The sequence below is a fragment of the Cibotium barometz genome, chromosome 11, assembly GCF_041138505.1.
Source record: "Cibotium barometz isolate CiBa-2024 chromosome 11, ASM4113850v1, whole genome shotgun sequence".
Lineage (NCBI taxonomy): Eukaryota > Viridiplantae > Streptophyta > Polypodiopsida > Cyatheales > Cibotiaceae > Cibotium > Cibotium barometz.
The window spans coordinates 61,329,656-61,346,438 of NC_141056.1; the positions used below are offsets into that span (position 1 = coordinate 61,329,656).

The 16,783-nt window shown below is 39.6% G+C and overlaps 1 protein-coding gene across 1 annotated transcript; it reads right to left on the reverse strand.

Moving 5' to 3' along the window:
- Positions 1–12,086: 12,086 nt before the first annotated feature.
- On the reverse strand, positions 12,087–14,402 carry LOC147634414 (pectinesterase-like). Its single transcript, XM_086805571.1, has 2 exons — positions 13,026–14,402; positions 12,087–12,926 (listed from the first exon to the last, which is right to left on the reverse strand). Exons 1-2 carry the CDS (start codon positions 14,203–14,205, stop codon positions 12,229–12,231), a joined length of 1,878 nt encoding a protein of 625 aa, XP_086661697.1. The 5' UTR covers positions 14,206–14,402; the 3' UTR covers positions 12,087–12,228.
- Positions 14,403–16,783: the final 2,381 nt, after the last annotated feature.

Consider the following 16,783-nt stretch of genomic DNA (forward strand, 5'->3'; position numbering starts at 1 on the left):
CGGAGTATGTGCAGTACTCCCACTGAGCTTTTAGTGACCTTTAGCTCAGTTGTTGTTATGCTTGAACACACCTCTAAGAGGGAACTCTACACATTCACCTAATGGATGAGTAATGGAACACAACCATTGTGGGGTACTTACCAATGCTTCGAGCTTGTGTCTCTTGAAGCCTCCAAGCTCGCATGTATGCTCGAAACTCCAAGCTCCACCTCCACACTATCACCGTGGAGTTGCTCACACCATCACATAGGCCAATCACACTCTCTCTCACTCTCTCATACAAGCATAAACACACAAGCATGAAAGAGGCACAATGCTAGAATGCTCTCACTCCTCACTCTCTCACAAGTACAAGAGAAGAGCTCTCAATAGCACAAAGGGGATTGTGTCTTTTCATTATGAGAAAATACCTTATATACAATTGGCTTATTCACACTTGGGCGCCCAAAATGTACTAACTAGGCCTTAGGTGGCCAATGTCTCATAATGTACAACCTTTATAATGCCTTTACATGACACTTATTAATGTCCTCAATTGAGGATCATGGTGTTAATCCAAATAGGATTAACATTCCCCCTTTCTTGAAGTAGGTTCTGTCGTCAAAACCTGTTACCGAGGTCTAAAGACCTGGTCACCAAATTCGTGGTGATAGAAATTGCGACGAGTCTGAAGTTTTCTGAGTGTGCACCGGAATGTCGAATGGGACTTCCAGAACCCAGTGTCGATCATGTCTTCAAATGTTATGTGTATATAACCTGGAAGACATCTTAGACAATGGTAATATAGCATTATACCTCTGTCTAATGGCCCTTTGGTTCATGTCGAACTCTAGTTGTTGAGCCTCATAGCCATCATAAGGTTCTCTAGGTTGGTCTATCAGAACCACTAATAACTTCACGAACCTGACACTGGCTACAATTACAGGATTTGGTATTTTTCACCAAGCTCTGATCCAATCGAGCAGTTGTTGTCTTTGTGCTTGAATACTAGCAAATGTTGCTAGGTTAAATATTAGAAAATTGTAGCAGATATGAGAATCCCTTTCTTTTGCAGCTTGAAACTCCAGCGGTGTCCACCTCCTCTTGATAGGCATGTAGAGTGGATCCACTCGTAATGTTGGCGACGCACTCATGTAAACGCTACTGTATTCAGTTACTGTTAAAAATTCCTTTCTCCATGAAGGTTGCACTCCAAAATACTACAGCTGTGGTGCCTCTTCATTTGTGTGGATGGTGGTGTATCCATCTTTGGATGTTTCCTCCTCCATCTTCTGTAACAATAACTGATCATGAAAGTGGCCAGGTGAATTTCCAACAAGTCTGAGAGATGGGGGTTTGCCAACCTTGTGTGTTTTGTGACATTGGCCCATAATGTTCCCTCTCTAGCCCAATGGTAGTAATTCCTCTAATTTTGGACGAGTGGCCCAGAGAGGGTACGGCACATAATGTTGCCATGTGGGGGTGACTGCAGAGAATATGCCTCTGGAAGAATCTTGCTGGTAGGATCAAACGGGGTAATCTGCATCAGCGCCTTGAACATGAGCTCTGGCTTTAATAGTGGATTACCTTGTTGTATGAACTCTTCATATTCTTCATTTGTCATAGAATCCAAAACATTATCGTCAGTGTAAGGTGTAACAATATCAAGTGGAGGCAGATTACGTACCTCTTTAGGTTGCCTTGGTGGAGATGGAATAGGTTGCCAATATCGCCTCGGGGGCGAGAGTGTTAGTGGGAAATTCTAATTCTGGTGAGAGAAGGAAGAGTAGATACATCTAGCTTGTGAAGAAGTAGTAGGAGGCATGCTTGGATAGGGATGCTTGTGAAGAAGTAGTAGGAGGCATGCTTGTGAAGAAGTAGGAGGAGGCATGCTTGGATAGGGATCAAGAAGCCTACTGGCAATATTAGTATACATAGGGTAGGTGTTTTTGAAAAAAAGAAAATGGACCCTCATTCTCACCATGACCCGAACTAGGGGTGGGTGGCTAGGTTTATGAGCTTGGAAAAAGGTTTGAATTTCAGGGATTTCTTTGTTATCCACATCTGGGTAATTTATATGAGTTGCATCAAAATTATTGCTTATGTTGGTAAGCATAGCCTCTAAATGCTTATGGATATTAGTATATAGCTTAAGGATGCCCACTGGGTGATATAAGGTAGACTCACAAAGATTTAAATGTTGGTGAGTATTGTATACTTCTAACCACCCGTGATATGATTACCCATTGATAAGTATTAGCCACAACCTCAAAGTTGCCTGGTGTTGCTAGTATGTCATCTGGAACAAACAGGTCAAGTTTGTCGACCCTGTTGTCCAGAATTTTTGAATTTTGTAAGAGACGACACCAACTATACGGAGGTTGAGGATTATTGGATCCAAAGGATAAAAAAAGATATCTTGTGGGTTAGTTAATATCTGATCCCCCCTCAAAATTCCCATAATGATGGTTGGGTCAACATCTCACTCGATATTTTGTTTAATAAGGGTTAATTCTCCTAAACCTATATCTTCAACTAAGTTAATGCCATATTGAAGTAATGAGAGTGTTAGTGTAGACAAAAACAAGGTAAGAGTTTGAGAAGGGGCCCGAGGAGTTACTGACAATTGTCCCAATTCCAAGCCGTGCTCAAGGAGGGTACATAAGTCATCTGTGGGCTCTGGCTATGGGCTCTGGCCTTTGACTCCTTTCTTGTGTGGCCAGTTGGCGGGCCAGTTCTTGCATACGGATATCAGCGTTGCTGAGCTCTGTAGAAATGGTTGTTTCTCTGATCATCTGCTCAGCATCCAACGCTTCGAATCTTCTTGTTGCCACTTCGTGTGCTCTTCTGGTAGTAGCTTCTCTTTGATTGGCTTTTATAATTTGAGTTACCATTGTGTTGCCAACCTTTGTGCATCTTGTAATTTGTTTTCTAGTTGTGATATTGTCTCTTGGCTTCTTTGTTCCTTTGTTTGGTTGGTGATGATTATTTCATGATAGCCTTGAGTTTTTCTACATGCGCTTTGTTAACCTGCTCTCGTTATTGTTGCAGTCCTTGTACTCTTTCTTGTTCTTCTTTGAGGTTGGCTGTGATGAGGAGCTCTATTTGTTGTCGAAGCATATCCTCATTACGCTTTGCACTCTCCTGGTACTCTTGCATTTCCTTGGCATGCCTAGTTGTTAGGCTTCGCGTGTGAGCTATCTCCTTTTGTATCTGCTCCTTTGCTTGCTCCAGCCTTGCATTCAAGTCAGCATTCTCATTTATTTTTTGTACAATGGTTTGACTCAAAACTAAGTTATTGCTCTCCAATGCACTGTATCTTGTTTCCTGTTCTTCCACAACCTCCTATAAACTCTTTATGATTACTTCTTTATGAGTTTCCTCTGCTGTCGCCAAAGTATCTTTCACATTTTGTATTCGTGCATTGGCCTCTTCTAGCTGCTTCCATAGGCTGGCATTCCTGTCGTGCAAGCATGTGTGTTGTCAACAAATGGCAATGCCGTACCTTTTGTTCCTGTTCTCAATTGGTACTAGTGGCAGCACTTATTTTTGAAGGGGATCATGGAGGAGTGTGTCGAGGCCTTCCAATGTATCTTGGAGGAATTGTTGAGAATCCACCTCCTTGAAAGAGCCAAGATGTGGCTGTGGCTCATCTTCATCTAATCTTCTTTGTTTGCTTGGCATGGAAATCTCTGAGGAGTGTGGGCTCTTACTAGATTCTGTTGGCTTCTCCAATTCTTGTTGTGCAACTGATGCCTCCTCGTGTGCTAGTCCTTCCAAGGTATGATCTTTCTGTGTTTGTTCTTCAGCTCCCTCTGTGTGATCTCTGATAGTTGTGAATCCTTAAGCGGGGAGAGGTCTTTGAATATTAGTTGTGCAAGGCTCATTGGAGGGGAGAGCTATTGGTGTTGTTCCTGCATAGTAGGGCTTTGTAGATTTTCTTGGAGAGCCTCTTAGTATGTCTTGATATCTGATGCCACAGTCGCTTCCAATTGCTAAGATTCTATGGTGACATCCACTAGTAGCCCTCTCATCCTTTTGTCAATCTTCTTCTTTCGATCTTTCTTGATTGACTTTATGAGTTATTCTGTCTCCATTAACACTGCTTGTACTTCATCCACCCTTCCAGTAGAGTTGGTAGGTTAACTAGGGATTAGGGCTAGCGAGCGATAGGCTTCCTCTAGTTCATCTTTCACTGGCCGTTGTGTCACATGGTTAAGTATTTGTGTTAATAGGTATGGGTTGCTGACCTTGGACTGATCACGGAGATATTCTGTGCAGAGGTCTGCGTAGATCACTCTAGGTAGCACTGTAGCCATTCTACCGAGGTTGACTTTTTCCAGCTTATCTTTTACTTCTGCATCTTCCAATAGATGGAGGCATTCCTTACTGTGGCACTACAGAGTGATTTTCCCATGTGGTGTAGTGACCTGTTTTCTGATGAGAGTACCCTAGAAGGACTGGGCGTAAGGGCCCAAGAAGTTGGTCCTCAGCTTGCTGGCACTCTGGGACCCTGTGGCGCTACTCGCTTGGGTTGGAAGTGGTTGCTCTCGCTTGTGTTGGAAGTGGTTGCTCTCGGGACTCAAATTCTGAAATAGACATCTGTGAAATAGACATCTGCGTAACCAGACATGGTCAGTCGAATGACTGGTGGAAGCCACCTTTTTTCTTCTTCTTCTTTATTTTATTTTCTTTCTTTTTGTTTTTGTTTTGTGTTAATTAGTGTATGTGAGGGAAAGGTTCATGAGGGCCTTCCCATATAGGAGAAGGTGTGAATTTGAAGGCATGAAAGGTTTCTCCGTGAAGTAGCAGACGTGAATGTGATGCGTGAAAGTCTCATGTGAAGATTGGGGACGTGAAAGTCTCCCATGATAAAGAATGGGGACGTGAAAGTCTCACGTGGACATGAAAATCTCCCATGAAGTAGCAGACTTCACCAACTTTTCGTGACAATGAGGCTAGATTTTTTATTTTATACACCTTATGTATTCATGCAGATTTTTCTTGGAAGGTTGATATCTTACATTTTTACATTTGCATTTTACGTTTTCATTTATTGATCAGTCCATGAATCATGTAATAAGAAGCAAAAGAGATAATTTCAACACCGATCCCAAAAAATATATACATTCAAAAGAAACAACAACAAAAAAACAAAGAATAAAAAAGAAGGAAAAGAAAGGTATAGCTCCCACCTTGAGAGAGGACGGGAAAGCAATGTCGGGAGGAGCAAGGAGTCGAATGCGCAAGGAATCGATGAAAGAAAATGCGAAATCACCAGTGAAAGTGACGAAATCAAGAAAGAAAAACAATTTTATAGTGTAACCATCAGACAGGGCAGCTACCTTAAATGAACAATCCACGTGTCATTTTGTGATTGGTTTCGTAGTTCTTACCATTTCAGGCATGAACTTCTTTGCACTTTTTCATGGCGTGAAACACTAAGAAAGGTTCATGTCCTGAAACAATTTGGGGTCCTTCATGGTGTGAAACACCAAAAATAGTTCACATCATGAAACATTTTGGGTACTTCACGGCGTGAAGTATTTTTTTGTTGTTTCACATGAAGTTTATAAAATCAAATTTTTGTGCTCAAACACACCCGCATGCACATGATGATGCATTGCTTTTCTTTTTCTTTTAATTTTACCATGGAAACCAAAGGTTTTCTCTGGTACTTCTAGGCATTTTCAAATGAAATCTTTTTAATTCTAATTGGGAGATTTTTAGTGTTCCTTCCACCCAATTAAATATTTTCTTACGGTGTCTGGTTGTGTATTGCTTATGAAAGATCCCTATCCCCACCGCGCAACGAATTCAGGGGTGCTAGTAGTGGAAGTAGCACTTCTTGTGCGGGGCAGAGTCTCTCACTCGGGGCCTCGCCCACGTATATCCGAATAAGAGACTAATCCCTTGGTTCTTCCAAAACTGAACCCAGAAAAACTTCCCTCATCTGAAAAGCACGGGCAATTCCTCCTGGATATGTTTACTCTAACGTAGTCATCAAGAGCCTTAACTAACTGAACTGATCTGACCCACCCGTAAGTCCCATAGTTAGATCAAGGAAAAGACTTGCAATTGGATCATAGATTGGATCATAGAGACCAACGCTTTTTTCCTCATTGAGAGGCACAGCTGTTGATTCTTTTCCATAAAATAATTTTTTTTCTGAGATTTACTTCATCTATCGTACCATAACAGAATTGAGTCTCATTTTAGGGATCCATTAGCCCAGCCCATCTAGTCCCATGGGTTAGCCAACCACCCAACCACTGTAGTGATGGGATCCAATTAAGAATTTGGTTAGGTTTTATCCTGGGTATCAGGGAAAAGAGTTCCCAGGCCCCGTAGTCGGATATTCATGCAAACTTAAAACTAGTCACACCACTTACACACCCAATATAAAATTGCCTTTTTCATAGATTCAGCTGTCTCTAAAACAATCTTTTAATGATACTATAGTATCACTGATCATAATCCTCCAAAATTTGAATCCTTATTTCTAATTTTTCCTTCATCGATGGACCTATGGCATCATTGGCAACCAGAACGCTCACCACCTGTCCACTCAGGGGCCTTTTCGATAGTTCCTAGCTCATAATACCTGGCAATATATTCACTTATAAAAATCAAAATGCAATCTCCGTTGAAGATCAGCAAGATCAACCAACAGATCCATATAAAAGAGCCATGGACTCATCCGTTGAGGGACCAGCAAGGTCAATCAACCAGATCCATGCCTGAATTCAGAAAACAACTCTTACTCCTTGTTCCAATCTCTTCCATGACACATGTGTGGATATCTTCGGCAACCTAGAGCCCGAGCACTGTATGGTCAGCACCCTCTAGGATCCTTCGTACAGGTCACCTAGGGCTTCACTCATAAGCCGCTTCCTTAGTCCCTCATCCACCGTACCAGAAGCTCACCGTTTAAATCGAACCAAGACTGGTCAAGACCTCGGCCAACCTTGCTACGTGAGACATCCTCCATTGACTCTCCGTCAGCTGTTGCAACTTTATCAGTTAGGTCTCCATGACCTCATTCACAAGACGGTCAAAATGCTTCCCCAGTATTCTTGACATAAAACAGTCATTTAAAAACAGGTCATAAATACAGTTTCTATAACAAACTCTTGTCTTTCCACATTGTTCCACATCAATCCTCATTTATTTCATATGTATTCCCACTCTCATCACATCATTTTTCATCTCATCACATCTTTCCTCATTTATCCGCATCCATCAGATCTCATCCACTTGCATCTACCCATATCCACATCTCATCACATCATATTCATTCACATCACATATCATCCATTCACATCTATCCCAATTTATATCACATCTCATTCACTCACATCCCGATTCACATCACATCACATCTATTCACATCCATTACATTCATCTACATTACATCCATTTACATCCCTCCATCACATCACATTCATTCATATCCATCATATTCATTCATTCATATCCATCACATTCATTCTCATAACCATCCCATCACATACATTATATCACATCACTTCTATCCACATCATATCTCATTCATACATATCTCATCTCATTCATCCACATCCATCTAATCGTTCACATGTACGACTACCCACATCTATCCATACATTCATATCTATCACTTCACATCCACATATATTCATGTCACATCACATCACATCACATTCTTTCACATACACTTCCACATCCATTCTTTCACATACATCCACATCCATTCTTTCACATACGCATCCACATCCATTCTTCACACACATCCACATCCACATCCATTCTTCACGTACATATTCACATCCATTTTCACATACACATCCACATCCATTCTTCACATACATATATTCACATCCATTCTTCACATACACATTCACATTCACATCCATTCTTCACATACACTTCCACATCCATTCTTTCACATACATCCACATCCATTCTTTCACATACTCATCCACATCCATTCTTCACACACATCCACATCCATTCTTCACATACATATTCACATCCATTTTCACATACGCATCCACATCCATTCTTCACATACATATATTCACATCCATTCTTCACATACACATTCACATTCACATCCATTCTTCACATACACATCCATATCCATTCTTCACATACACATTCACATCCATTTTCAAATACATATTCACATCCATTATTCACATACACATCCACATCCATTCTTCACATACACATCCACATACACATTCACATCCATTCACATCCCATATCATTCATTTATATCCCGATTCCCATGACATCACATCTCATTTATTCACATCCCATTTTCTCATCACATTACATCTCATCCATTCATTCACATCTATCTGATTCTCATCACATCTATTCACATTACATCTCGTTTCTATGCAAGTTTTCAGTTTGATTTTCTTTTGAATACAAGGAGTATTTCTTGAAGAAGTATCCCCAAAATTTCTTGATCAGAATTCTGAATTTCATACTAGAATTCCTCGAATTCTATAACCTTGATCCATAGATCAATTCGAAGGGTCTCAAACTTAGTTTCAGATTTGGCGGGAGTTTTGAGAGTATTTTTCTAAACTGGTCACACCTTCTTTCCTCGAAACTGACGAAAGAGTTTAGTATTGGTCATAGTCTGATTCAAGGTTTGAGTCGGATAGGATTTTCCCTGAACTATCTTTCTCAAAAAGATTTGATAATTCAATTACTATTTTACAAAATTTCTTTCTTTGAATACTCTCTTCTAATTAGATACGAATTCCAATGAGGAATAAATTAATCATTTATCTGAATATTTCGATCTCGATAGATTTCTTGAATTTTCTTTTTACAATCCGTGTGAATATAAAACGATAGAAATTTCTCTGCTAGAGTATTTAATTATTCATTTATCAAATACTCATAGAATTTAAACAGAATTTAAGAGAATTCTAATCTTGATATAAAAATTCTTTATGCATCTATTTATACATAAAAATCAACTTCAATGGAAATAACACTTTTATTTAAAAAATCCTTTTATGCATCTATTTATGCATAAAATTAAATTTGATAAGAATAACACTTCTAAAATAAAAAGAATTTCTTTATGCATAAAAATAAAATTTTATAAGAATAATACTTTTATAGTAAAAAAATTCCTTTATGCATCTTTCTATGCATAGAAATCAAATTTAATAATAATAATAATTTTATAATAAAAAAATTTTCTTTATGCATCTTTCTATGCATAAAAATTAAATTTAATAAGAATAACTCTTTTGTAATTAAAAAAATTCTTTTATGCATCTTTTTATGCATAAAAATCAAATTTAATAAGAATAACACTTTTGTAATAAAAAAATTCCTTTATGCATCTTTCTATGCATAAAAATCAAATTTAATAAAAATAACTCTTTTATAATAAAAAATTTCATTATGCATCTTTCTATGCATACAAATCAAATTTAATAAGAATAACACTTTTATAATAATAAAAAATTTCTTCATGCATCTTTCTATGCATAAAATTAAATTTAATAAGAATAACACTTTTGTAATAATAAAAAAATTTCATTATGCATTTTTCTATGCATAGAAATCAAATTTAATAAGAATAACACTTTTATAATAAAAAAAATTCCTTTATGCATCTTTCTATGTATAAAATTAAATTTAATAAGAATAACACTTTTGTAATTAAAAAAATTTTTATTATGCATCTTTCTATGCATAGAAATCAAATTTAATAAGAAAAACACTTTTATAATAAAAAAATTCCTTTATGCGTCTTTCTATGCATAGAAATCAAATTTAATAAGAATATCAGTGATATCCATGCATATTCATAGGTGAATATGTACATGGAGTAATTAGATTAGTTCTTTTAGATGCAAAAATAGTAGGAATTACTCTTTTGGAATAACATAAAAATAAACTTTCTTTTCCATAAAATTTTAAAAAATGCCATAACCTCCTTTGTATGGCTGACCATTTCTTATTTTTATCATTTATTTAAGTTAAATTAACCCAAATTGGATTTATAGAACTCTAATGTATATAATTTTCTAAATTCAAGAGAGTAAACAATAAGAAGAGTTTAATTAATTTCTTAGTTAATCTTTTTAAGATTAAGAAAGGTTGGAATATATAGAGGAGAAGGGGATGGTCTTTTTATCAAAGGCATAGCATTTGAATTCAATTCAACATTTGCAAATGTTGAATTCAATTCAACATTTGCAAAACATAAAAATTAAGAAAATCATAGATTTTTCATTAAACAAGAAAATTAGCTTACATGGAGCTTGTAAGCTCTCCTTTAGCTTGAAGGATTGAGGGTTCTACTCTTGTTTGAAGCAAGAGTGGCCACCAATTCACTTTGGAGAGGATTAGGCAAAAAACAATTGAATTATTAAAAAATTCAATATAGAGGCTCAGGACAAGAGTAGAGTAACAGTGCATGAACACCATTAATCTTTTACAAAGGGGGAGGCTTCTATATATAGGAAAAAGTGAGCCTCTAACCAAGCAAACTGATTCTAAAATTTTTCAGATCAGTTTGGTCAATTTTTGACCATTTTTGGGTCAGTTCAGCTTACTTTTTGGATCTAGTTTTGAAATAGGAGAGAGGAGAGATGAAAATATCTCATTTTATTGATTAAGAATTAGAGATAATGATGAGAAAAAGGTGCCTACTTCATGAGGAGAGATCCCCACACTGAGGTGTCATAATTCATTTTTTTAATTCTTTTCTTTGATCCTTAGTCCACTCTTCATCTTATGTGAGCATTTACTCATTTTTGGGAGGTTTTTCTTTTATTCTTCAATTTATCTTCTCCCCACATTTGGATTAATCTTATTGGTCTATAAGAACCTTAATTGGACCATAATCTAATTTTTTTTGAAAATCTGGACCCTTAAGGTAAGGTCCTTTTTATCTATTTTCAATTAATTCCAATTGCACATTGGAAAGTTCTTTTTGAATTTTTGTTTCAAGGAAAACCATTTTAAACACTAGAAGGATTTTTATATCCAAAAATATCTCAATTTTGAATTATCTCTCTCTAGACATTTTCTCTCTCTAGGATAAAATAGGATCTTTCTTTTATTTCTGAGAGGAAAATAATTATGAGATTAGAAGGAGAGGTTCTTACACTTACACACCTCAAAAGCTGGAGGGAGGAATCTTACAACTTATACTGGAGACACCCTTGCGTTTTCCTTCACATATTGTTCAATTTTGTATTTACTATGGATATTGTTGTTGCGTGAGTCATTTTTAACTCAAGTTGTTGAATTTGCTTCCTTCTCCACACAAGTGCAAGTGTGGGGTTTGTTTTTTTGGGGAGTTGTTGCTGAAAGCTCTTACCCTCTTTTGTATATTGATTCAAACCTATTGTGGCGTCTGTCATAGATTTTCTTTTGGGTAGCCATATTGTTGTATTGCCTTGATAGTAGCCTTATGCTCGCAGTAGGTCCTTTCAGATCCACTGTTGACGACAGTCATGAGGCTTCTGCAAGTTCTTGACCTTCTGCCACTTTGTAGGTGGTGGAGTCAATGGTTGACTTTTAAACTAGAGTCTCTCATGAGAGCGTTCATCATTCATTGGTTCGTTCCTCTCAGGTTAACCCTTTGGGCGAATCTTGGGTACCCATTTATATATGTACTCTTGTATGTTGGGCTTTGTGTAGGCAATTTGAATATGGAGAGTGTAGATTCTGTTTTCTGAGGTATCGCTTCTGCAACGATTTGTTTGCCTTGATTTGTCGAGGTCCATAATGGTATGGACAGAGAGAGAGAGAGCTTCTACATGTGTGAGTGTACACAAGATGGGTGAGAAGAGAGAGATTACATATACACGTGTGCGTGAGGGAGGGTTGTGTCTATATACGTGAAAGAGACATAAAAAGAATGAATGTGAGAGAGAGACACAAATATACGTCTATTTGACAGAGTCACACAGACACATGCACATATGTATAGATGCATACAAACATGCATGTACACGTGCACACATGCATATATAAACACGCACCACATAAAAACACATGCACTCACATACACTTGCACAGGCAAGTGCGCACACATATATGCATATAGATGCATATACACACATGTATGCACATATGCATACAAGCAAAAAATTTATTCCAAAAAAATTATTCCCAATGAATCTTGCACAACTGGCTTTAGTATCGAGTTTTGCAATATTGAAGAGGGATTGCGTCTTGGCTCCTAAAAGAATAGGTAGATGGAAAAGAAGAGTGATGTCAAGATAAGCTGGTTTGGTAGTCGAGCTTAAGGGAGCCCAACCACGTTTCACCGGCGATGAAGTTTTCCACGGTAAATTGGGCGGCCTCCTCTTGGGTGAGGTTGGGGTGGATGCCCGCCCAGTTGACGCGTTTATCCGTGTTGGAGCCAGGACCACGGTTCTGGAACTCCCCATAGTAGAGGGTGTCGGTGAAAGGGTTGCTTTGGTTCCAAGGGATCCAGCCTTGCGGGTCGACGAGGGCATCCATTTGAGATTGCATGAAAACCACGCGGGAGTAAGCCTTCCACGGTCTTCCAAGGTAAGTGGAGACGCTATATGAGGCGTTCTGGAGGCTGGCATCGCTGGTAACCGTGCAGTTTTGGAAAGAGAAACCTGATACGTCCGCCGACAGCTTCCGCCCCTGCGCCGTGTAGGTGTTCTGCTGGCCCTGCAACGGCAACCTCGCCAGAAGCTCGCAGTTCTGAAACACCGCAATGGCATTTCCGAAGATAAAGTCTACGGTGCCGAAAATCTTGCACTCCCGATAGAACTGCCGGCTGGAGAGGGCGTAAAGAGTGTCCTGGTAGCCTTCGAAGCTGCACCGATAGAAGACCAGAAGATCCCCCGCCGCCCGAAGCGCCACCGCCTGGTGGCCGCTGGGTCCGGCGATGTTTCGGAATGTGATGTCGCGAGCGTAGAAGCCACTGCCAGAAATACCTGCCAGAGATACTCAACCGTATTAAAAACGTGTATCCGCTATGGTAACGAAAGAAGAAAATGAATGAAGCAAAAGAACGTGCTTTTTCTGAACATTACCTACTGTGGATGTTCTGTACGTGTTGAATTGGCCGCTAGCGACGTTCCTGTCCCCCGTTATGACCGTGTAACCGATTCCGTCGCCCAGAAACGTGACGTTTACCAGATCTTTTTTCACGTTGAACACTTCTTCGTAATCCCCTTCCTTGACGTAGATCACGTACCGGCCCTGATAGCCCTGCGGAATGTTGTCTAGAGCTGCCGTGATGTTAAGGTAATCGCCGCTGCCGTCTTGCGCCACCATTGCATTGGCCATCACAGAGCTTGTCGGAGCTTGCAGAAGCTTGCGCTCGGTGGCAGATACCCAATGAGGAAATCCATCATGAACAGGAAATGAATAGAAACTCGGATTAGGAACGTAGTTACGCTCATCAGCATCATCAATGTTTGCATTTCGAATCCGATCTGTACTGTGAGATAAGAGGCGGCGTCTTAGATGAACGACGGGCGGGATGGGCAGCAGGGCGCCCGACCAGGAGCCCAAATTATCGCCTATTTGAGCAAGAATGTCCACTAAGCTAAGGCCATTGCCTATCACCTGTGACAGATACCCTTGACTGCTCTGTATTTGCTCTTGAATGCTCCCCGGTGCTAGAGTGAACCCATCAGAGCAGGCTGATTGATAGCTAAGCGATGAGCTGAGCCACGCCTTCACATCTCTTAGAGAACTTCTAAGAGAGGTAAGATCAAGCATACCCAGATTCGAGAGCTTGGAAATTACTGCATTCAATCGATCCTTTGTATCAGCCATGAGATCAACGCAGTCATTGGCACATTGGCTTTCAAAGAGATGAAGGCCTTGCTCAGAGGAGCATTTGGTTGCCAAGTTATGAGCCTCATCTGCCCTTCTTGCAGCTGCTTGTACAGAGATGGAAACTATGTCTAGTGGGCTTGCAGTGAGGGGTATCCTGAAAGAGGAAAGCTCTTGCACGCAAGTATCAGGGTACAAAGTGTGCTTGCATATGATTTTGAGGAGCTGCTCCAACCCTATCGAAATGGAGAGCTTGCTATGCGAGTGGAAATGAGAGGGTGATGAATGCTCATGATGGTTAGCAATACTAGAGAGGAAAACAGTCACAAGAACGATCAAGGTGATAGAAATGGTGATAATCGTGGAAGCCCTCCAAGCTCCAGCCTTCTGGAGAATGCTATAACCCGGGGAATATTGAGAGGCTCGCATGGTCGGTAATTTATCTCCCACACTACCAACTCTACCCAAATCTTTGCCACACTCGAGGTCTTGGGTTGTTGTTGAAGCAAGCACTACATCTCTCTCTCTCTCTCTCTCTCTCTCAAACTGCAGCGTTATTTATTTTAAGAAGAAAGAAGACAATATATATAGTCGGGAAAGAGGAAGCGGCTAACAATGTAGAGTTCGACGTTTTGAAGAATGTGATGAGGAAGTTTATAGGAGAGCGTAAAAGCATTGCAAACTTTAAAGGAAAAGCGTGTGGCAGAATTGCACCACTGTACAGTGCCCTGCCTGCAGGAGAGGGGGAAAGAATCGCCGACGACAACGTGGTCTTTACCAAGTAAAGTTCCAATTTCCCACTACGCAAGAACAAACGGAAAGGTATTATGCCCCCGCGATCCACCCACATTAAAAAAAACGACATTCTAGAGATTTCGGAAACAAAAAGCAGAAGCATACATTCTGGGGTGCCATTTTGGGCCAGGATAGGGAAATGGGTAGTTAGATGTTTGGGAGTATAGGGACTTTGGAGAGACTGGGTCTTAGGAAGGGGGGTAGAATCTGAACTGGTTGTTCATATTATAAGATATGGTTGCTTATGGGAGAATTGGATATTTAAGAATAACTTAGTGTTTTATAATGGTGGGAAAAATGATTAAAATGTCATTGAAATGATGTATAAATGTGTTCATTTGTGCACATCTGTATATTATGTTAACAAGTTGAATGATGTTAATACATTTCAGGCAATACAATCCCTCTTCAATAGAATCAGATGATCTGCAATACAGTAAACCTTGGTATATACAATCTCTCTTCAACAGAAGATTGTATGCAGGCTTGTTTAATTAAAGAAAGGAAGATTAGGCTGCCCAAGTTTGGACCCAGGACCAAGAGGTGGTATCTCGAGGAGAAACATTATGTGTATACTTTTGTGGCATTTGTGAAAAATCTCTTGGGTACTAGACCTATGGCGAAAGTTTGGTTAGGCAAATATATATTGGAAAAGCTCACACCCAAAGGTTTCACCCCATTGAGGCTATGATGATAGCCTAAATGCAGTTAGGCTACCATGTGTCCTAGAATCAATCTTCTTTTGTTTGGGAGGATGAAAGATGGGACATGCTCTGCAGATTACTAAATTGTAGTAAATATAACTTGGAGTAGGATAGGGTTCAAGAGCTTTATAAAAGGACTCTATGGTGTAAATATTTTAAGTGTTAATATTACAAATATTTTTGAAAAAAAAAAGAGTTGTCTTTATTTTGATTAGTTGAAAATATGTTTTTTTTTCGAGCACTGATTTAATTTAGCAAATGAAATGAATTACAGGCTTCGTTTACAGTTTCACTTTCACGTCGTTACTTATTTAATGATGCTGAAGGGCAATGCAATCATTAAGGAGCAAAATGCACACCAGCTATAGGGTGGATCGGAATTGGATCAAGATTCAATTCCCCTGAATCTTGATCCCAAAAAATGCACCTCCTTGCTTCTCTGGCACGCTAAAAAATCGGTCTCAGAAGAGAAGGGCTTAGCAGCCTTAGAGATCTTCAAAATGGCTAGCCACTGGTACTAGCATCATTCTTGCAAGCCAGGCGGTAAATAATAATGGAGGAGTGTTCGTGGCTAGCCTTAAAGGGTGATGGAGGTGTTTAAATGCTGACTCACCTACCTCACACGCGGTAGCTGCCGCAAGTCTACGATCTGAATTGAAGGCAATTTGAAGCAACCCAGCCAGCTGCAACTGCGCCAGGAGCAGGGGCCTCATTGGCAAGCAATGAGGCTACTAAGAGACAGCATTACCAATTAGCTCATCAACAGCCGGCCTGACAAAGTCAAAGAATCCAAAGCCTATCAGTTTAAAGAAGCCTAGCAGGGCGCTATATAGAGTGATTATTAGGTATTACTAATTAGGATAGTCTATCTATTATATGTTCTTTTGATTCTCTAGATAATAGAAAGAGCCCAAGGATTTCTTTTGGCGTGAACGTTCACTTAGAACTCTCGACGTGGGATTTATCAATTGATTTCGTTGGAGTCGGGGCCGGGTCGTAGCCTGCGCACGAGTTACATGGATACACGTTGCTTGGTTCTTGGACCTTGGTCGAACAAACAAGAGCATGTGTGTGCAGGCCAGGCTGGGTTGCTCCAGCTTGTGTCGGTAGGTGTAGAGAATCTCTGATCTCTACCCACTACTAGTACGACAGTCAACTCTATCACGCAACCAGTTACGGTTTCACCATACGACTCGTCGAGAAAATTGCTCTTAAAATAAATTTAGAATAGTAATTGAAATCATAGATTATGAATCATGATCCCCGGGATTATTTACTGAAAAGTACAAAAAAAATCCCTCCCACCTTCGGTTCCTTGGTTCAAATGCAGCTAGTATTTCTAGATATCCAGATGCAGCTACTGTGACTGTTGTATGTGTTGCCACATGCGATAAGAGCCTGTTTAAGCCCATATAGTGCTTTGCGCAATCTACATACCTAATGCTCTACACCCTGCTGAACAAAGCCACAAGGTTGTGTGACATAAACCTCTTCCTGTAGATCTCCAT